This window comes from Montipora capricornis, chromosome 13 (genome assembly GCF_036669925.1).
Source record: "Montipora capricornis isolate CH-2021 chromosome 13, ASM3666992v2, whole genome shotgun sequence".
NCBI lineage: Eukaryota > Metazoa > Cnidaria > Anthozoa > Scleractinia > Acroporidae > Montipora > Montipora capricornis.
Window position 1 is genome coordinate 15152143 of NC_090895.1, and position 22500 is coordinate 15174642.

The 22500-nt window shown below is 39.0% G+C and overlaps 3 protein-coding genes across 4 annotated transcripts in view; 2 read left to right on the forward strand and 1 right to left on the reverse strand.

The window, feature by feature from the left end:
• LOC138029171 (negative elongation factor A-like) overlaps positions 1 to 10578 on the reverse strand; it is a 15870-nt gene extending 5292 nt beyond the window's left edge. The window contains exons 1-4 of one of the 2 annotated variants that reach the window (XM_068876878.1): positions 10145 to 10578; positions 3904 to 4016; positions 2559 to 2708; positions 1528 to 1731 (exon numbers count right to left, since the gene is read on the reverse strand). In XM_068876878.1, coding sequence (XP_068732979.1) covers positions 1528 to 1731; positions 2559 to 2708; positions 3904 to 4016; positions 10145 to 10277 — 600 coding nt within the window. In that variant the 5' untranslated portion in view covers positions 10278 to 10578. The remainder of the gene's footprint in view (positions 1 to 1527; positions 1732 to 2558; positions 2709 to 3903; positions 4017 to 10144) is intronic. The other variant, XM_068876879.1, reaches the window with a different exon arrangement.
• Positions 10579 to 13230: 2652 nt separating this feature from the next.
• Positions 13231 to 13965, forward strand: LOC138029172 (uncharacterized). Its single transcript, XM_068876880.1, has one exon. The coding sequence runs from the start codon at positions 13231 to 13233 to the stop codon at positions 13963 to 13965; it is 735 nt and encodes a 244-aa protein (XP_068732981.1).
• Positions 13966 to 16857: 2892 nt separating this feature from the next.
• The window catches only part of LOC138029160 (protein NLRC5-like), a 45300-nt gene continuing 39657 nt past the window's right edge, over positions 16858 to 22500 (forward strand). The window contains exon 1 of the mRNA XM_068876863.1: positions 16858 to 17008. The gene's annotated coding sequence lies outside the window, so the exon portion shown is untranslated. The remainder of the gene's footprint in view (positions 17009 to 22500) is intronic.

The following is a 22500-nucleotide window of genomic DNA, read 5'->3' on the forward strand; positions in this document are numbered from 1 at the left end:
GCTAATATCTAAGCGCGCATCAGGAGCTCTGTTGGCACCTCTGTTCAAAGTCTCTCCATTGATTTCCTGAAGGACCGGCTCTATTTCCACATCATTACATACCATGCTCAACATCTCTGCTTCCAGGTCGCGAAGCTCATTATGACGCTGTATTATAAACCCGCCACGTCGGCATACCATTGCATGATCTACGTTAAAACGGTCCCCGCATACGCAAACTTTCGGTGTGTCGGTGATTTCCCAGTCGTATCTCAAACTGATCGCGTCTCTGAATTCTCTCTTATTTAGATTGAAGTTCAAGTCTTTGATGGGAATTACTGTCAGCCAGTTCGATGCTCCCTTCTCCGTGGCTAGCTCTACAGCTCGCTTGGTTCCTGTCGGCAGAGAGGTCTTCACCCGTTTTAGCCTCTCATCTATACACTCATCCTTCTCCTTACGCGTGCTTATTTGCAGTGTTTTTACTTCTGACACATCCGGGGTCTGATGCACTTGCTCCACAATTTGCCTTACTAGGGGACTTGTGACCCTGACTGAAGCCTCATATTCTTTGGGTGAGGCTCTGACTGGATCTATAAGCCCAAGCCCTCCCAAGCGCACAGGAAGCACAAGGAGTTCGCGCTCAGTTTCAGTTGTTGCGTGGTTCGTAATAGCTGGTATGAGGACTTCGCTTATCGCACGCTCCAAAGGCTCTAACAAGTCGGTAATATCGGGCAGTGTCCTTAAGAAATAAGTCCATCGGTGCCGTAGCCCAAAAGTGAACGCTGCATAGCTCGCCTGAGGTTGTGATAAGGCGAACTCTGCAAGTTTGGTGACCTGGTTTACCCAGTCTTCTACCTTCTCGCCCACGTACCCTTCCAGAAATGACCTCGATCCAAGAGCTGCACCTAGGTGCTTGTGGCCTTCAGAGGTGATGTTAATCGCTGTGTCACCAAATACCTGCATAGCAGCGTGTTCTTTATCAGGTTTAATGATCAACCAGCACTTTTTTGCATTGGGAAGCTTGATCTCTCAGATTTTGCCCTTTAAGACCAAGATTTTCATATCCTTTCTCGTCCCATAGTTCCTTCATTATCTCGATGTAACCTTTCTTCCTGCCATTGATATTGCACGGTGCATTATCAGATGCAGCCAAAGCCTGTGCTTGTTGTTTACACTCTAGAACGTCCCTGTTCATTTGTTCAGTCCATTTCATCTTTGATTTCCTTGACATCGTGTAATTGGTTGGCGCTTTGGCGGTATTTTCCAGTAGTTTCGTGGTTTAAAAGCATTTAAATCGCGACAACGACCCCCAGAGTTGCGACTGTTATGCCTTTACAATTTGCAGTTGGGGATAAAAGTAAAAAGTAAAACACTGAAGTCTCAATAAGAAGACCTAAAACCTAAGATCCGTACATCCGTCCGCCATCGTCGCCGATCATAATCATAATCATAATCCTAATAATAATAATAATAATAATAATAATAATAATAATAATAATAATAATTGTCAAATGACCACCCAACCAATGACACATGGTTAGTACCCACCGTGAGTGCCAACTGTCGTTTATTTCCCTGCTGTTGTTGACTGCTGCCAGGTGTGGCTGAAGTAGGAACAGCAGATGGAGTCTTGCTTGCATCCACAGACGAGGGTGCTGTGGAGGCTGCTGAACTGGCTGCTAGTGCCACAGCTGCTGCTTGCTTCTGCTGTCTCTCCCTCATCATTATCTGCCGCTGTTGTTCAACATGCATCTGATAAAACAACCAAACGTTCTATCACTTGCAGCACAGGGTTTGCTGAAGCTCCCCAACTTTAAGTAAACATATTTTTCACTTTAAATGCACTATAGCAAGGTTTTCAAATGAGTGTCGAAAGTAATTTGCGAATTACTTTGGTTTTGCATCTACTTCACTCAGTGATTGGTTCAAAGTTCTCGCGCCACTTTTTCAACCAATCAGAAGTGAAAGCAAAACCAATTGTGGCCTGCACGTGCACTTTTTCCCACGCTTTGTGTCAGCTACATGTAATTTCTTCGAGTTTTGATTGGTTTACCGGATTGTCTCCATCCTTTTTGATTGGCCAAAGTAATTACTTTGGTTTTGGTTTTACAACACTCATTTGAAAACCGCTCTAATAAAACTCAACAAAACCAAAAGTAGTTTGTTTTCTCGTGGCTAAGGTAGTGATAGGCATGGATTTATCAGGGAGATGATATCAGAAATTGTTTTACAACGCAAAAACTCCTTTAAAACTCAAATGCAAAGGAGTTTATGACATGTCAGGGCTAGACCCATGCTTCTCACTAGCTTGGCCACCAAACAAGCAACTTCCAATCTTGTCAACTCTATACAACATGTTAGAACAGAAATAAATTAAAGTAGTTAACCGATTAACTGCTGCTGAACTACCTCCCATCAACTAGTAAAATTGATTGAGTCTCACTCCTAGGAATCAATGGGTTTCTGTAAAAAAATAGGTACGCAATGCGTACATGTCAATGGGTTAATTTGACTTAAAAGATGCTCAAAGGTGTAACCTAACTGCATTTTGAAAAATCAAGACAAAAGAGGTGTCTAACCTCTGACTGTCTTTTGAGGTTAATAGTACTCTCACTTAAAGCATCTGAGGGAGAAGATTGAGAGGTACTTGATCCAGCCTGCAGTACATACGATGGGGCAGAAGACAGTGACACCATGCTTGTCGAAGGTGTCTCTGGACTGGAAGGAGGCTGAAAAGCAATGACCCATCAAGGTGTACCATGAAGTTTACAGGTCACACTCTACAGTGAACATCACTCTAAATCTTCATACTGTACACCACACATGTATATCCTGATCAATACGGTTTGCACTTGATTGTTACTCTTCCAGTTTTCCCCTTTACATTCCAAAAAGGATCAAATTGAAACATTTTTGACAAATTCAGCAAAAATCGCAATCATGTAAGATTTTGTTCTTGATGTGTGTAGCATTGACATACGGCATTCATGAATGGCAGCCAGTAAACTATTCCTTTGTCCTGCGAGAACTTAAGCCACCAGTGGTAAACCAACAGTGCCTTGTTTACAAATTTACATGTAAATGTGACCTGTGTGATGCAGATTATGTTGATTTCACACGCCGGCACCAACATCTACGTTTTGCTGAGCATAAAGGCTCTTCCTCAAGTCTTGGCAACCATTTCAGCGACAAACACCTTTTAGCTCCAAAGGACCTTAGCAAGAATTTTAGTGTGTTAAAGAAATGCACAAGCAACTTTGACTGCCTCGTTTATGAAATGTTTTTTATTAATGAACTGAGACCAAGTCTCATTGTACAGTCTGATTTAATTTGTGCTAAGGTTTTTAAATAGTTCCTCCATGTTTTTATTGCTTTTAACGCCCCTTTTTCACACTTTGAGTTTCTGCATGTTTCTATTTTTTTAACGCAATCCTTTTTCCGATAGTTTTCATACTTTTTACATATCTTACCCCATTGTTTCTCTCTCTTTAAATAGATGTTAATATTTTATTGTCATACTTACTTGATAATGACTGAAGCGGGGTCGAAACGTCATTTTTTGCCGTTAATCTTTACTGTAAAATGTTTTTAAAAACCCTTACTGTTAATCCTTTGTCCTGGTCCTAGTAAGACCAACTAGCCTCGTTTGTATGGACAAAATACAAAAGAAATGTCGCTTCAGAGCAAGGCTTGTTGGTCTCATTAGCACGAAGACAAAAGAATAATTCAGTTATGAATACGGACTATTGGCTACATGTACAGTTACTGTGTAAGCACCTGCTCATTTTATATATTATTCTCTCAGTTAAAACTTTAAACCTTTCCCCTTTGTGATAAAATCTATCCCTGTTTACATGTACATGTACATGTACAACACCCAAGCTCAACTATACCAATTGTCAATTGTCAGTCTGTAGCACTCACTTTTGATGGTTGAGTGACAGGTGTCAATCCTGCTGAATAATCAGGGGCTGTGGGTTCCAGTGGCTTGGTGTTCTCCAGTTTTTTATACTTTGCTTCCTCTGCATGGTCAGATTCTGTTTGAAAAAGTTTGTCAGTGGGAATTCATCAAAGGAGACAAAAGCAGTTAACCGTAATCAAACAAGATCGATTGCCAATGAAAGTTGAAGGAATGACATTGACAAGGGTTTCAAAGATATTTTGAAGTTGGTGGCTGGTTTGAGTACAGTAACTGACTGTTGTCATTGTCAAAATGAATTGTACTCTTACGTTTGAAAGAATCTGTCTTTAATTACCTCAGTTTAGGGAAAAAAAGCAGCTGACTTCTCTAACGGAAGTATAGCCAACACTATTCATCGACTGTCGGAGCTTATTCAAACCACCATAATGTATCAACAAAATGTTGATATTTGTACTGAATCAACCACCACTTTCCAGACCTTAAATTCTCAAACATGGCAATTGAAGGAATGCTTGAGAGCCATCATTTCAGTTACATGTACATACACCTGCCAAACCACTTTATGGTTGGAAATGGCAGCAAAATTGGACACCTTCACCAAGTCAAGCACACTACGCCCAGAAATTCACATACATGTGTATTAGATGAAGTCTAAAGCATTAATTTTATGAAGTTAACTGTTTTTTAGCAGCAAGGTACATGTAAGCATATGGGTTGACGCTATTTCATATTTCGTGGTAAAGGTCAATGCAGCTGTACATGTACGTACATTTCCGTAATAAAATAAAAATCATACAGTCACTAGTGAAAAATTGTCGTATCAGTCTTTCGATTGGACATAAGATTTTTTTTCACTAGTGAAAAATTATCATTCTTACAGTTTGATTGGCTAGTAAATGAAGGGGTAGTTTCTAAAGAAACTGTGGTGCTGCGTCGGTGGGGAAGTAGTATACAAAAATTTGGTTTTATCAATGGAGTTGATAATGTAAATTGGCCACCGTATAGAGATTCTAAAAGCTGACGTTTCGAGCGTTAGCCCTTCGTCAGAGCGAAGGGCGAAGGGCTAACGCTCGAAATGTCAGCTTTTAGAATCTCTGTACGGTGGCCAATTTACATTATCAACTCCGTTGATAAAACCAAATGATTGGCTAGTAGTTTGTTGAGCTAAGTTGGCATGGGTGGCCTGTGCACTGATGGCGGGAGTCAAATTTGCAAACATGATGGCCCGGTGGTGTATGATTTTCAATGTTTGTGTCTTTTGTTGCTTAGTTTTCTCCACAAAATACTTCAGGAAATCTTAAAATGCTTTAAGAGTATTCAAGTGTATGGAAGGTAAAGATTTCTTTTTTTTAAAAAAAATATTTTGCTATTACCGGTAGTTTGGTGCTTTTGTTCAGTGGTTTGACAGCATCACAACAAACACCCCTTTCTGATCTCTGTATAATTATAATATACAGTATACTAAATTTATTTAATTACTTCATGGTTGGCTCATTTGTACGATTTCTATACTCACTCGTTGTGAAGGATCGTTAAACTTACTCATTCCCTTTGCTCTCTTATTCGTTTAATTGATCCTTCACAACTCGTAAAATTAATTAATAGTACACGCACGCTCACCAATCATGAAGTACATGTAATGTACATGTATATTTATCTTCACTTGAGAATCGCAGTTTAGGGGTCACTTTGTAACGTCAATTTTCTGTATTCCCAGATGCAATTGAGATTGAAGTTGGGGAAAAGAGCAAGGGGACACTGTGATGCGTATAAAAATAGTTGTATATTTAATTTCATGTATTTCTGCACATATCTGGTCATGTGACAGGATATTGTTCACTTAAACAACAAACCCCTCAACAAGTGTACAGGGATAACATCTTTGATCTTACATGTACATGTACTATGCATAGTTCCAGCTGTTATGAAAACGGTTTAACTAGAGTCCAGGCTCATTGCCGAAAAATGTGTGGAAACTGCTTACGAACTTTCATCTTGCGAACGAAATGGCGTGTTTTCTTCAATGTTCAGGAAAATATGTGTTTCAAAGTAGTCAATCTCTTTAACTTTTGTGTTCATGAGGATGGTAAGCAGCTGCTTTATCATTAATATCAGGCATTTCTTCAGTTTTATGCGGAAAATATCGTAATTATGCAGAGGATGCGGATTTTAGGGAATTATACAGATCCGCATCGCCGCATCCTGTCAGATGCCATGATCTGAAAACTGTGAATACTAGAAACATTTATGATGTTATTGTGTTTCAAGTAAAAAGTCAATCATGCGTAAGAAAACTAAACCACAACCTCTAACAATACTGGTTTCTTGTCGTTTCTGATTGGTTGCTCCACAAAATCAAATCAAAGTGTTAACTTTGCGGTTTTTGACTTCACACAATAATATAATATACTTTTAAATGAATTAAAAACACACTAAAGAAGGTCTCAGGTTTCATGGGGCTGAATTTTAAATGTTTAATCTCACAACAAGGAACAGAGATTCCAACTCTCCTGTCTGGATGGAAACCTGTTTTTGGAGAACATTTCTGGCCTTTCATTTTTGCTTTTAAAAATAATTATTTTCCCTGTTTTTAAAACTCTTCCTAGTCAAAGAAAGATCATGTGTTTTTTTTTTTGTTTGACCACCCGTACAAAACGAACGACCTTTACGCAGCGCTGCTTTAGCGACTGACCAGCGTTGCCCTTAAATCTGCAGAAAGGTTGCATGATGGCTGCATCGATAGCACTGCGGGAGTTTCGAAAAATGACTGCGCGTAAGACATCTCAAAGACATCTCAAAGTCACTTAAGCGCTGCAGCAGGACGTGCTGCACTTGAAACAAACAACCGTTTAGCAGCGCTGCTTTTGCGACTCACCAACGCTGCTCGAGGAGACTGTTTGCTAAGCAATGCAGGACTTCTGAATGGTCGCTGCATCGGTGATGCATTAGCGACCCTTTCGTTGCAGATGTGTTGCAAGAGAGCTGCTTTAATAGCTTCGCGTTGCTTTAACGCTGCAGGTAGGATGTCGCGTGATGCGAGAGGTTTTCTCGGTCTAAGAAAAGGTACTTTGAGAAGCCTTTTAATTTAATGGCCACCAACAACAAGCCGATCAATCGAAAAATGGGTACAAGCAAAAGTATCAAGAGTATCAATTAAATTTATTTTGCATAGCGGAGGAGTTACAGGCAAGCTATATAATGAGCTGTATAATGTACAAAAATATTCTACCCAAAGAGCTTCTTCACTGCTGCGTTGTTACATTAACGGGGTCATTAACTGATCATGATGCGAGCAGGATTCTTTAAGGTTTACGGTCAAGTCGCCCGAAAGTCATCTCGCCCGAAGTTATGTCGCCCGAAACCAGAGTCATGTTGCCCGAAATTCATATTCATGTCGCCCGATATCTTGAGTCATGCCGCCCGAAATTTCATAATGCTAAAAAAGATTCCGAAAATTTTAAAAACTAGTCAGAGTGAAATGTAAAACTGTGTAACTCAGGTTGCTCATTTCGCTGTCGTTTGATATCACGGAGATAGTAATCCTAAAGTAAAACACGAAAATGAAAAAAATAGTCAAAAACTTGAAAACAAATTCAAATACAAAAGGTCTAGATAGCAGCAACAATATAGATAGTCGTATAAACATAACAACTTTCTTTAATTTTCCAGACATGTTTCGACGGTACATCCGTCATCTTCAGTGTTACATATTTTGAAATCGCCGTTGAATTTAAAGCGCGCGCGATCTTACAAACTTCGTTACATTGCGTTGTCAATATTGCGTATTAAATCAAAACAGAACAAAACAAAAATTTAAATGAGTGACGCTTAGTTCCTTACAGGGAGAGAGTCAGGTTAATGTGTTTCACCTGCTGGTTGAGATCGGGCTTCTCCCATTTTATATACATGGATTCCTTAAGCTTCACTTGGTACTTAGTGGCTGCAGAGTCCAGGATCTCGAAGCAATCCTGTGTGCAGGATGCCTTACAAAACTCTGAACTCTGCAGATGTTTAAAAACGTTCGAAGATCTGTCTGAAAGTAAGTGCTCGCGCACTCGTGTGGAGAAGTGTCGGCTGGTTTCACCAACATAACAAGCATTACAACTTGCACACGAAAATGTGGTCTCCCTAAGATGCACACAATTATGTCTTTCAATAATGCGGGAGGGAATTCAGTGAAAAGGAAACGTGCGTTTAATACGTTCCTTAAAACAGGCTAAGTAGTTTGAGTATCACATAGATTAGCGGACGCAACAATTTACGAATTTATTCCTTGCGATTTACTTAAGTTGTTGCTTTTCTTCAAGTTTAGATACTCGATAAAATTTCGGGCGACATGACTATGAATTTCGGGCAACATGACTCTGGTTCCGGGCTACTTGACTTCGGGCGAGATGACTTTCGGGCGACTTGACCGGTTACCTTCTTTAAAGCCGTCACGAAAGATGATATTGTTCATACAGCTATCTGATTTAATACATTGCAGTTCTCTGATCATTTCATGTGTCTCTATAGGTAGCCCAAGCTCGATATATGAGTATCCGTACAGTGCTATATTATGCGAGAGTAGAAATCTAAGGATTTGTATCGGTAAAACGGTTTTCCTCAAAGTTCTGAAAATTACGGACGATTTAAAATAAAAAAACACGTTACCTTGCTTCAGTCTTATATTTATTTGATATATTCTGGTACGGTTTCTGGGTCGCTTTAGAGCGATTTAGGTGGTTTTTGGTTCTTCTTCTTTACCAAGGTTGGGCACCGAGACGAAGTTGCCGAACGGAATCATTCAAGAAAAAAAAGGCCATCGTTCCCAAGGCTTCGATTGCCTCGAAATTCCACATAGATCACGGACGATTCCTCCGCTACCCATTCGCCTTCTTTATTTGAGCCTCTTGTACACTGAGAAGGATTTAAGGGCCGCCAAACTCTGCAAACATTTGCTTCGAGAGCCATCAAATGATGCTTTGTTCACAACTCTCTTTATCCAAACCGTTGGAAGACTTTGGAAGATCGCTTAGCGACCCGCGATTGGTCAATGGGCACAATGGTGACCAATCGTAAGTCTTATCGCGGGTCGCTGATGGGGGTCGCCAAAACATTCCAAAACTATCGCTCCATCCGGACTGAAAATGCGAAATAATCGTGGTGTGCATTGCTGGCGTCGATTTCCCTTGACATTGAAACCTTTTTGTATCGATCAACATGTTGGGCTTATAAATAAGCTCCGGCCATATAGTACGAGGTTTGAAATCCAAATTTTCTTCAGAATACAATATTTTAATGAGAATGTATTTGTGACTTGAGTTGTCGAAGTTTTATAACCTTCAAGACTGGATATACCTTACGTACGTATACAGCCGTTGATTATAGGTATCTTTCAGCTACATGTATAGCCCTGACGTTAAGGGAAATTAAGATGCACAAAGCTGCTTATTAAGCGTTGCTTTTACGTTGCTAAACACCGCAAACTTTTACACACGATTGATCTTTTAGTCGAAGCATTTGAGCAACGATGTACAGCGCTGCGTGAGCATTGCTTTGTCGGTCTTAAACATTCCAAACTTTTCCTCGAAAGTATTTTTCAGTCGCAGCTTTTAAGCAACGATATGCAGCGCTGCTTTACCAATGCTTTTTCGTTGTTAGGCATTGCAACCTTTCTGCAGCGCTCGATATTCTGCTTATGAAGCTTGGTGAACGCATGAACCTCGCATAAAGGACGCATAAGCACTGTGCAACCTAAAATATGAAGTTGCGCAGCGCTGCAAGAGCGTTGCGCTGTTCGTACGGGCAGTCTTTATGGGACGATTCTTTGCCATTTTTCTGTTGTTTCTCAGTCATTCTTACCCTTTTGGCATCTTAGCATGAGCCTGTGGTAATTTTGCATGCAGTAATCAGGACTGGCTTGCCTCGACTTTGTGCAAGGTTTGCATTCATTTGTGGCATGCTTTCATGGCACTCAATTTTCTTGTTGATCTTATGTTTATTCTGCGAGAAAGTGTAAGAGTTCTGTGATCTTAAAATGCAGAGAACGGCATCATAGAGGCACATATCTTAAAATCTTCCCAACCTGGGAGCATTCCCCTGAACCCCCCTTGAGGTTCATACCTGCCACGTTCATGGGCGCAGCTATGCTGTGCCTAAAACCCCTTTCTTTAGTTGACAGGGTTGGAATCTCTGAAGGAAAGAGATAACATGTAACTTGATTTATTACACCATTAAACAATGTCATGTAATTTTCCTTACCAGGGGCTTCAAACTTTTTTGACGGAGATTGAAGCTTGTACACGTCCAGAGCTTGCAAGATTTTCTTTTTTCTGTGCAGACAAGGCTTCACTGGCTTGAACCAATGAAAGTCAAAAAAGGAGTAACAATACATTCAATCACTTACAACACAGATTATTTCACAATAAACATCTGATAACATTAAATTTGATGAAAGGACGCTGTGAATTTTAAGATACATGAACTGTGTGTTAAAATTCTATTAGGTCAAAGTGACTAGACTGATATCTTAATTTGCCTTTTATCCTGGGAAATCATGGTGCATGCACTGACCAAACAAAGCTTCTGACCACAACTAGTGTAATTCTAAAACATGCGCACAACTACATGTATATTCTGTTGTTACAGTATGTCCATTAAATTACATTTAACTACACTGTACATGTCTTTAAATTGCAATTAATTACTTTTTACCTCTTTGTGTAATAAGCTCTGCTCTCAGAGCAGCAGAATTGGGTTTTCGTCTTAGTGTGAAGTGTTTAGGGAGGGGTGGCTGGGGGCCTACCATGGCCGCAAGAGCAGACCTGTTCAAATGCAGGCATTCAAGAGGAAGAAAACTAGATCCACGATCTGGTAGGTTAGCCACTGTAGTGAAAAAACATAGGTAACAATAATCAGGTGCATTGTACTTATCAATTATTGGTATCATAATTTATCATACTTGTGCTGTAGCATGGGAAGCTAATTTTTCCCCCTCTGGTTGTGGTTATTGCAAATTCTTTACAAAAAATGGTCCCTCCATATTTTACATAAAAGATCTCATAAATTTGTTGCTGCAGCTTGTATGCTGAAAAGGAATTTCAAAGGAATTTGAGGAAAAAAGATTGGGAAGAAAAGGAAGAGAAGTCATTATCTGCTCACTGAAACTCTGAAAATATCCATCCATCCATCCATCCATCTATCTATGTAGAGATAATTTTTTTCCATTGCAAATCCCCTTCCCCCATTACTGATACATGTACATGTATCACTAAAAGAATACCACACTGATGAAAACAAACTTGTATTTTTAATGATAAACTTCAGGACAGAAAACTAAACATGTGCTGATGTGATACACTGCACACAGCGTATGTGGTAATCTATAACTCTGAATGGATCGGACATTACAATTTTTACTAAATTCCAAAACCCTCTTAGAAGAGGAGAGAAGCCAGAAAATTTGTGAATAAAATAAAGATCCAGGCTCACAAGATAATGTACATGCTTGTACATATTTGAAAATCTGAAACTGTTTTGATAGTTATTTTTTGGAAAACTGTTGGATAAACTCTTAATTTGTGGTGGGAGCAAAGGTCCAGATTTGCATTTACTGTATCTCAGCAACCCATAAGCATGACACTGAAACTCCTTCACAAACAATAAATGATATTCCACATGAGTTGACTTAAGATTTGACATATAAATTATGAACCCATAATGAGAAAATTAATTAAATTTAATAACCCATTGATCCCTGGGAGTAAGACTTGACAATTTTTTTTCTGTCTAAATTATACCAGACAGAACTTTTTACTTGTCAACTGGGGCAGTCCTTGGGTTTTTGAGGTGTCAATGGGTTAATTTAAAAGAAGTTAACTTGAGAAGGGGAGGGGTGGTGAGGGAGACAGGAAACCTGCTAAAGTACAGGTTTCAATATGCCCCCATGGCATATTGTAAATTCTGTTGAAGAAATTGAGGACAGCTAGTGTTCATTTATGGGAGACTATGTTCAAAGGAATTGTGGATTCTCACATAAAAAGAAGGAAAGTTAAGATTAGAAATAAATCGCTTCCATGGATTGACATTGGGATCAGAAAGGCTATGAATGAACGATACAAGTATTTGAAATCAGCGCAAGAAAAACCTGATGATAATGCTCTATGGAAACTGTACAAGATTAAAAGAAATAGTGTCAAAAAGATGTTAAGGAAAGCTGAAGCCCAATATTGGATTAAGCTAGCAGATAATGCATCCACTCCTAAAGATTTTTGGAAAATATCAAACCAAATCCTTGGTAAGAGCACAAACACAAGAACTGGTCCATTACAAGATACAGATGGCAACATAATAACTGATGAAGAGCAAAAAGCAGATTTATTGAACAAGTCGTTTTTAGATACTGCTATTAATCTTACAAGGAACTTAGACCCAGTCCCCATTGACACTTATCTACTTGTTTTATAAATAGGGTTACTCCGACTATTGAAATTTTTTCTATTTCATGGGATGAGATCAAGAATGATGTTCTCAAATCCCTTCAGCCAAATAAGTCGGTGGGCCCTGATCAAGTTTCACCTAAAGATCTTAGATTAGCTCAGGATTCTGTGATACAAGGGTTGTTTGAGGTTTTCAAAAAGAGCAGGGATTGTTGTAGATTCCCCCAGCAGTGGAAGGAATCCTTAGTTACTGCTCTTTTTAAAAAAGGGAGTAAATTGGATCCTAATAATTATAGACCTATTTCTTTGCTTAGTGTCCCAGGAAAACTGCTTGAAAGGGTTGTATGTAAGTCCTTTGATGATCATATTTTATCTAATAGTATTTTATCTAATAAGCAATGGGGCTTTAGAAAAGGATATTCAACTGAAAGTCTTCTGCTACATCTTACTGAAGCTTGGAGAGAGGCTTTGGATGGAGGTCGCAAGGTTGGAGTGTTATTCATTGATTTCTGTAAGGCTTTTGATTGTGTAAATCACACTATCCTTGTTGAAAAACTTAAAGGAATTGGAGTTATGGGTAGTATGTGGAATTGGATCAATGATTACCTCTCCAACCGTGTGCAAAGGACTCAAGTTAATGATATAAGATCGGATTTAAGACCTGTTAAAGTTGGAGTACCCCAAGGGTCCTTATTAGGTCCCAGACTCTTTGCAACTTATGTAAATGATTTACCAGATCATGTTAACAGAGGGGCGTTATATATGTATGCGGACGATACAACAATTTATGTAATAGGTGACACTGTTGATGAGATCGTTCTTGTTTTACAAGAGGTTCTTGACCAGGTGTATACCTGGTGCCTTATGAATAGACTGATTATTCACGAGGGTACATGTAAATCTGAGGCAATGATTTTGAGCATTAATCCCTTCATTGGTCCTTTGAAACCTCTGAAGTTGGGTGAGGATTTTATTCAGTACATATCCTCTACTGCTTGTCTCGGGGTTACCATCGATGATAAACTGTCTTGGTCTCAGCATATTCAATCAATTTGTATGTCATTCAATAGTAAAGTTAAAATGCTGAGACGTATAAGTTTTTTACCCAAATCTATGCTAGAAACTCTGTACTTTAAGACTGTAATCCCAAGTGTCCTCTATGGGGTTGTGGTTTGGGGCTCTGGCTCCAAATTTAAAGAATTAGAATGGATACATATTAGAGCTGCTAGACTAATTCATAAGTTGCCAAAGGGCATGACTGATGAAGATATTTTAGCAAGAGCGGGGTGGATGCCTCTTGAATATTTTTATAAATTTCGTATTTTAATGATTACTCATAAGGCTTTTTATAATTTAGGTTTAGAGGAAATAAATTCATTAGTTGTTAGGACCTGTAAGAGCTATAATCTTAGGAAATCTTTAAATATTTTAGTTAATAGACCAAACACTGAGCTCGGTCGTAATTCCTTTGTACACAGGGCTGCAATCGCCTGGAATTCCCTGTCTGATAGTGTAAGATCTTTTTCTAATCAAACAGGCTTTAAAAATGGACTGAAGCAGTTAAAAGATACTGTTATGAATATCACTTTTGAAAAAGACAGCTCAGTAGTTTATAATAAGCATGCAGATTTTTATTATTATTAATACATATTTTATGCTTTATTTTTAGCGATTATTTATCTTATTTATCTAAAGTATAATCACTACCATATGTATGTATTGTTAATTTTATTACAGTAGGTCCACATCAGCTGTAACGTTGCTTTTTTTCCTCTTGACCTGCTTTACTAAATAAAGTTATGTATGTATGTATGTATGTATGTATGTAGGTACATGTAAAATCGGTAACCGGTCAAGTCGCCCGAAAGTCATCTCGCCCGAAGTCAAGTAGCCCGGAACCAGAGTCATGTTGCCCGAAATTCATAGTCATGTCGCCCGAAATTTTATCGAGTATCTAAACTTGAAGAAAAGCAACAACTTAAGTAAATCGCAAGGAATAAATTCGTAAATTGTTGCGTCCGCTAATCTATGTGATACTCAAACTACTTAGCCTGTTTTAAGGAACGTATTAAACGCACGTTTCCTTTTCACTGAATTCCCTCCCGCATTATTGAAAGACATAATTGTGTGCATCTTAGGGAGACCACATTTTCGTGTGCAAGTTGTAATGCTTGTTATGTTGGTGAAACCAGCCGACACTTCTCCACACGAGTGCGCGAGCACTTACTTTCAGACAGATCTTCGAACGTTTTTAAACATCTGCAGAGTTCAGAGTTTTGTAAGGCATCCTGCACACAGGATTGCTTCGAGATCCTGGACTCTGCAGCCACTAAGTACCAAGTGAAGCTTAAGGAATCCATGTATATAAAATGGGAGAAGCCCGATCTCAACCAGCAGGTGAAACACATTAACCTGACTCTCTCCCTGTAAGGAACTAAGCGTCACTCATTTAAATTTTTGTTTTGTTCTGTTTTGATTTAATACGCAATATTGACAACGCAATGTAACGAAGTTTGTAAGATCGCGCGCGCTTTAAATTCAACGGCGATTTCAAAATATGTAACACTGAAGATGACGGATGTACCGTCGAAACATGTCTGGAAAATTAAAGAAAGTTGTTATGTTTATACGACTATCTATATTGTTGCTGCTATCTAGACCTTTTGTATTTGAATTTGTTTTCAAGTTTTTGACTATTTTTTTCATTTTCGTGTTTTACTTTAGGATTACTATCTCCGTGATATCAAACGACAGCGAAATGAGCAACCTGAGTTACACAGTTTTACATTTCACTCTGACTAGTTTTTAAAATTTTCGGAATCTTTTTTAGCATTATGAAATTTCGGGCGGCATGACTCAAGATATCGGGCGACATGAATATGAATTTCGGGCAACATGACTCTGGTTTCGGGCGACATAACTTCGGGCGAGATGACTTTCGGGCGACTTGACCGTAAACCGTAAAATCTGATTGCACCCTTTTGACAAATTTTAAACTGCATTCTGTAAACCTTCCCCTCCTCCATCCCCCTATTTCCACAAGTCCTGCATCTTCTTTGATAACACAGTGTAATTGAACAGATTAAATGGTGACTTGGGGATACTCTGAAAATGTTATTACAATCTTATAATGCTGAAAGCATTATTCCTTAAGATTAGGGGTGCAGGGATGGCGCAGTGGTGAGAGTACTCGCCTTCCACCCATGTGGCCCAGGTTCAATTCCCAGATTCGGTGTCAGAATTATGTGGGTTGAGTTTGTTGGTTCTCTATTCTGCACTGAGAGGTTTTCTGCAGGTACTCCGGTTTCCCCTCTCCTCAAAAAAAAACCCAACATTTTGATTTGATTTGCGTTAATTGTTAATTTCGGTTTACAGTGTCCCCAATTAGTGCTCCAGTGCTAGAACGACTAGACACTTATTATATATTAATAAATAACGTTCTTTATTTCCTGTCCTCACTATCTGCCTGCTATAAATCCCAATCATCTATCACAGGTTTCCACAGGTCCCTTGAGAATCCTTGACTTCAGAATCAACGGCCATTTGTCTGTGCCATGCGCTAAAGGCGTCCACATACCCTAACAACAAAGCTACAACAAGTTGCAAAATTGTTGAGACACTTTCATTAAAAAGCACCTTTTCTAGCTTCCAATGCCTGCCGTATCTAGAATTTAAACCTTTCCCACTTCCTCTCCCCTCTCCCCCTTTCAATGTTGACTGCTTAAGTTCCCAACATTTTTTTGTCTTGCTAGTAACACTGATAAAGGGGGAGGGGGGGGGGAGGGAAGGGGGGCTGCAGTGTGAGAGGTAATAGGGAAATTAATAACGCCCCAAAAAGGTGAAGTGTCTCCACTATTTTTGCAACTTGTTGTAGCTTTTTTATTTTTAACAACTTAAGACTTACCTGTCTTCATTATTATTTTCTTGACTGACTTCTGCAAACAAAGGAGTTACAGTCAACATTCCCGTACTTGGATAATACTTCAATACTTCAGACAAAACGCGAACCCATTCGTTTTTAGCGTGGTTCCCGATCTCAAAAATTTCGCTAATTTTGGTGTTCGTTTCTTCGATGACTCTTGACGAGAAAGATGGAGAAACGCCATCAAAAGCTTAACCTTAACTCCTGCCTCTATCCTGTGAAAACACTCTGGGATATTACGGAGTACATCTTGGGTCAGCAAAGAAGGTAAACTGCTGCCAGACCAAGAGTCGTCGCAGGATAATTTGTTGTGAAGTCTGCCCGTCGAACGGACGCCATTTTGTATTGAGCCTGCAGTTGAGTGCACACTGCACAGGACAAGCAATGTTTCTTTTTGAACTGAAATTTTTCGAGTCAAAATCACTAGCTGCCCCTGCTGAATAAATTATTTTAGTGTTTCTCCAAGCACTTCATTCGATCCAAATAAACCGTTTGAATCGTGTAAAAAGGCTCTCCTCCTACGATGTACATGTACCACCTACGTTAAACGGCTTTGGGAAAAAAGGAATTGGGTTCCCTGTAGTCTCGAAGGAAAAGGAGAGGTTTCTAAGCAATCGTCTTAAAGTTCTTTTCGCTGCTTTACTTGAGCATGTTTGCAAAACCCAGGTAGAAAAAAAAAAACAGATACAAAACGATTCGAACTTAACGCCATGTGATAGCCTGATCAGTGCAGAAGACGTTGCTTTAAATTGATGCCGTTTTTGGGTAAGTCTGTACGTAACTGTCACATTTAAAACTGAGAAGCACGCGCATGCACTCACTTATCACGTAATACAAAAGCGGGTATTAATTACACCGTTATGCCAAACATCAAAGTGTAAACTAAAACGTGAGAAAAGTGTTGTAATGCTGCAATTGTTTGTTAAGTTTAGGTTTGATCCTACTGTATGTTTGGGGTAACGCTGTAATTGCCGGTTTTCACTGTCACACCATCATCAAAACCATTAAGCAAATAAAGTCAAGAATGAAAGAGATAAAAAAAAAAGATGAATATTCAAACAGTCTCCCAAAGGTTTAGGTCTGTGCGATGTTTCGTGCGGGAGATATTCGAAGAAATGTTTTACTCAAATTTATAAGGCTTTGTATGGAGACGCCATGTTTGTGTCCCTCTCAGGGGCACAAATAGGGCGGCCGGAGGCTGACAAAGACACATGTCATCGAGTTTTGCTACAAAAAACGAGTAGTCGTCTTCTGAGAGCTCATAAACATCTATGTGAGTACTTATTCTCATACAAGGACTGTTTAGATTGCAAAATCTCAGCAGATAAGCAACTTTTTTATCTTATGTGATAGCATTCGTGACCGCAATTTTAAAATCGTGTCACGCAAAAGCTTAGAAATTCAACCTTACTTTATGACAAGACGAAGAACTCCACCAAACTGAAAATTTGTGAAAAGACAGGTCTTCAGCTGTTCTAATAACTAACTACTGTAAACTAAAATCTGAAAAGGATTGAGAATTCCTTATTTTGTAGTTTTGATGATGTCACATGAAAACCAAGAATAATACCCGCTTTTGTATTACGCCATGTTGTAATAATTTTTTCATCTACCCGTAGACTTTATAACTGTTCACACTTAGGAACTCATTAAACTGATGATGGCATAAGCATGCTGAAACATGTCTTTTAAAAAAGTTGACTGTTTCCTACAGAAGTTACTAAAAATTTTTAAAGCGGCGTGCTTGTTAAAATTGTTTTGGGATAGATGGCGAATTTCACGAGGAAACTATTCCAAATTTTTACACCATTTCTTGAAAAGGATTTAATTTGTTTGTCACCTCTTGAAGATGACCTTGTTTTATATGAATGAATGCTTGCTTTGGAAATAAAGTAAATTAGCAATATTGGGAGGTGAGAAGTTGTTAGATATGTCATGCATCAAAACAGCAACTGATTTAAAGTACAGAAAATCGAGAGGAAGAAAACGAGATTAAAGGTAGACTGTAGGGACCACAGCATGAGATTTGTAGTCATCTGATCAAAGTACGTCAGGTGGAGGGCACGGTTTTGGAGAATAAGAATTTTGTTTCAATGAGTCTTGGTGGCTCAGCTCAAAGCAACTTTGCCATACAATAGATAAGGCTGGATAAAGTGAGATGTATAATGACTATAAGAAATGTTGGACACTGACTTATTTGAACGTCAAATGACGTTCTCAAAAAACTTGGTAAAGACGTTTCGACCAAAAACCTTCGGTCATCCTCAGTTTGAATTTGACACAAAAGCGACAGCTTCTTTCAACGGTTAATATAATTAATTTGTGTACAGTGTATGTGCATGACTACAAGCCTGAGTACACGTGATCTCTGCGCGAGACAAAGAATGTTATGCAAGTGAAACATAAATGTTAGGAATTTCTATATGTTCATTCCCCGAATTCTGGTCTCTCTTTGAATGCCAAGCCTACAGGAAAAGTCTCTTGTGATAGTCAACTGCCTTGTCAACTATAGTGGCGTGGTCAAAATCCATATTATGGCCAAACTGGTTTGCGTGTTGCGCAATTTTAGAATTGCTGTCGCAAACACGGACAGCTCTTCTATGTTCACTAAGCCTTGTGGCAAGAGCTCTATCCGTTTGGCCATAATATGCGAAATCGCAATCAAGGCAGTTTACTTTGTATAGTACAATACATCGAGACTGAAACAGGGTTGGTGTGTCCTTTGGTCTTGAAAAGATTGTTCCTAAAGTGCTGAGTGGTTTAAAACCAACTTTGACTCCGTTGTTGCGTAGCATTCTCGACACTCTTTCTGTTACGCCTTTCACGTAGGGTAGGCCAACAAATGGTGTTGTTACTTCATTTGCGGTGTTGTTAGTGTTGGAGTCGCGATGCCTGGCTTTGTGTGTGGAGTCACATTTCTTGATAAATTGCAAGGGATACATGTAGTTGTTGTTCATCAAGACTTTCATAACGTGTTGCTTTTCTTTGCGTTTCCCTCTATTTGTTGATGGGATTTTCTCTGCTCTATCAAGGAGTGTATTAACTACAGATCTTTTGTGTTGAGCTGGACGATGAGAGTAGAAATCAAGATATTTATCAGTGTGTGTCGGCTTTCGGTACACGTTGACCTGTATGCGTCAGTTTGCTCTAACTGGTGTAGTGTCTAAAAAGGAGAGACCGTTGTCGCTTTCAACCTCACTAGTAAATTGTATGTGTGGGTTAATAGAGTTGAGGTGGGCATGGAACTCCTGCACGTACTCCTTTGGCAGACAAACGTGGCTGTCATCGACGTACCTATACCACCATCTTGGAGGGTGGGATTGGCCATGGAAATTGCTCTTTCCTCAACAACCTGGTGATGGATGTATATATTTGATGTAAAGTAGCTAGGGGTACGAAATGTCTTACAGCAATTATGCCAATTGTTTTGCTTATTTTTGAAGCTACATGTAGGTGGACAATATGATATTTCCATGAGAGATTTTCATCAATCAACACACCTAGATATTTGACATAATTTTTACGTTCCAAAGAAATATATGAGAGAGTTTGATAGTCAAATACTTTCAAGTTAACTTCTTAATTTAGTTTCTTTTGTCTAGGTCGGAATATGACAAAGTTAGATTTCTTGATGTTTAAAGATAGCTTATATATTGGCGGTTAACCAGTCATAGACGTTAGAAAGTTCAGCATTAACTATGGTTTCAAGTGACTTGAGATTTCTGTCAGCATATACATGTAGTATATGAGTGTCATCAGCAAATACAGCTGTAGATAGAACTTCTATCAATTGCTCAGCACTATTACATGAACACGTAGGTATGTCAATATATAAATTTAAAAAAAGCAGATGTTCCCCTGAGGGACTCCTGACAAAATTGTTTCCTTTTTAGAAGTATTTTTAGTACAAATTTGTGTTGTTTGCTGACGATCGACCCAGTAAATACGAAGAAAACCAGTAATTTATGATTCCTCGCACTCCATAATGATGAAATTTACTTAGTAAGATTCGGTGGTCTACCATGTCAAAGGCCTTTTGTACAATGTAAGTCTATAAAAATCCTGCATGAGTACAATTTTCCACCCATGTTACATGCATGTAGTTTCAATTTGTTAATTACATGTACGTCCAAAAGAGCATGTTCAGGGGATCTTTTTTCTCAAGGACGGAGAAAAACTCTGACCAGGGTGGGGAATAATAATTTGAGTGGGCCAATTTCCATTACTAGGGCTAATGCTCACATGGTTTACATGGGTAGAAAATGGCACTTCCCATCACCTTCTCATAGTTAATTCTGTTGAAATATACATGTAAGTGCTACACGGCCAACGTTTGCATAAACGTAACCCCTTGTACTGTACTTGTACAGCTTGACACATTATATGAGTCACTGATTGATGGCCAATGAAAGTTCTTTAACTTCGGTCAATAAACCGCTTAATGTTTTCTCAATAGCGTTCAGTTTGTCCCCAGCTTGCTCTCGAAATTTCTTCATACTCCTTGCTAAGAAATTTGACAGACTTCATTTGCTTGGCATCTTCACTGGTACTTTCAACATGGCCGTCAGCTTGCTTCGCCTTGAAAACCTCTTACAATTGCCTCAATTCATCAAAGACATCTTGAACTCTTTTCTTTAGCTTTTCATTCTCTGCTTTTAAAGACTGGACTGCTTCTTTAACCATTCTACTGTCGATTTCTGTTTAGTTGATTTATTTTGAACTGATCCTTGATCCTCGATCCGAATTTTTCCAGGAAACCCAGATTTATTGCAATCTTAAATTCAAGAGAGCATTACACGTTCACCTTAATGGTAGAAATGCTGCCGAGGGGAAGGGAGATGTTTACACTGTAAGTAGACGTGCGTGGAATTAATGGAGATTTAAATACAAACGTATGTCTTGAGCAGGGTGACAGAACAAACGGGATCCCTCATCTGGACCCCACTCCAGAAAAGAAAGATTAAACAGTCTGATAATTCAAGTATGGTTTTAATAAGCGCCAAGTACTATGATTTATGTGACTGATGGAAATTATATACTTTGCCCTTGAGTAGACTCTGAATCATAAGTAAGTGTGATCTGTTTCACTTTCTAAAAAGGTATACATGTAAGTTGCGGTCGAAATGACTATGTATCGTTTACGTAAAATTGTCCCCTTAGAGGGCATGTAGTTACAAGTAAACAATATGAAACCCAGAGAGACTGAAGAAAATAAAAGGGAATTGCATAGCATTGCCATTGAGAATGTCAGTGAGGATTTCCGAGTTCACTTCAACTTCTTTTTCATAGCAAGTTACAGCCCGAATTGCTGTGCCGGATTATATCTTTTCGTGTGACTGTAAAAGTACAGTAATTTTCTGTAATACACATGAGAAAGACTTGTGAATCAGCTTAACAGTGTTCAATACTACATGTAACTAACCGCATGTTTCACTGCTCGTCTTTTGTGAGATTTCACGACAAAAGGTTTACAAAAGTATCTGTTACGCGGGAGGTCGGAAACTGCTATAATTTCTGTCATGCGGGAGGTCGTGAGTTCAACTCCGGCCGGACCAATACTCAAGGTCTTTAAATAACTGAGGAGAAAGTGCTGCCTTTGTAATTACATCTGCAAATGGTTAGACTCTCCAGTCTTCTCAGATAAGGGCGATAAGCCTGAGGTCCCGTCTCACAACCCTTCAATGTTCATAATCCTGTGGAACGTAAAAGAACCCACACACTTGTCACAAAGTGTAGGGCATATAGTTCCTGGTGTTGTGGGCTGTCATCTGTGATGTATCATGGTTGGGAGGGCAAATGCTCGGTGATATTAGCTTCACCAAGCTACTCAAAAAATCCGAGGGTATATAAAGATATATGATATGATGATATTATATGATATAATTATGGATGGGAGACCCATGTGGTTGCCTTTCTTGACACCATGCAGTCTGTTGCCCAGAATCCGGCCACTTCAGTTGAAACTGCTATAATTCTCCTTCCTTCTCCGCAAGAGCTAAGAAATTTGACCCTCGAACAATAAATTTAGTTTGTAGTATGATGAAAACAAACTTTGCATTTTTACCTTCATTTCCGTTTCTACAAATGTCAATTACTGCCCAGTATCCGACCACAGCAATAACAACATCATTTAACGTACCTTTTGGTAGAGAAGAAATGTTTTTGTCTCCCTTTGCTCTTGCAAAGAACTTTTAAAGGAACTGAACATCATAAAAAACTTGAGAATTCTGTTGTAACTTCCACTTCCACTAGTTATG

Excerpts from the sequence above, each read along its gene's own strand:
- LOC138029172 (XM_068876880.1), top strand. The coding sequence starts at position 13,231 with ATGATTTTGAGCATTAATCCCTTCATTGGTCCTTTGAAACCTCTGAAG.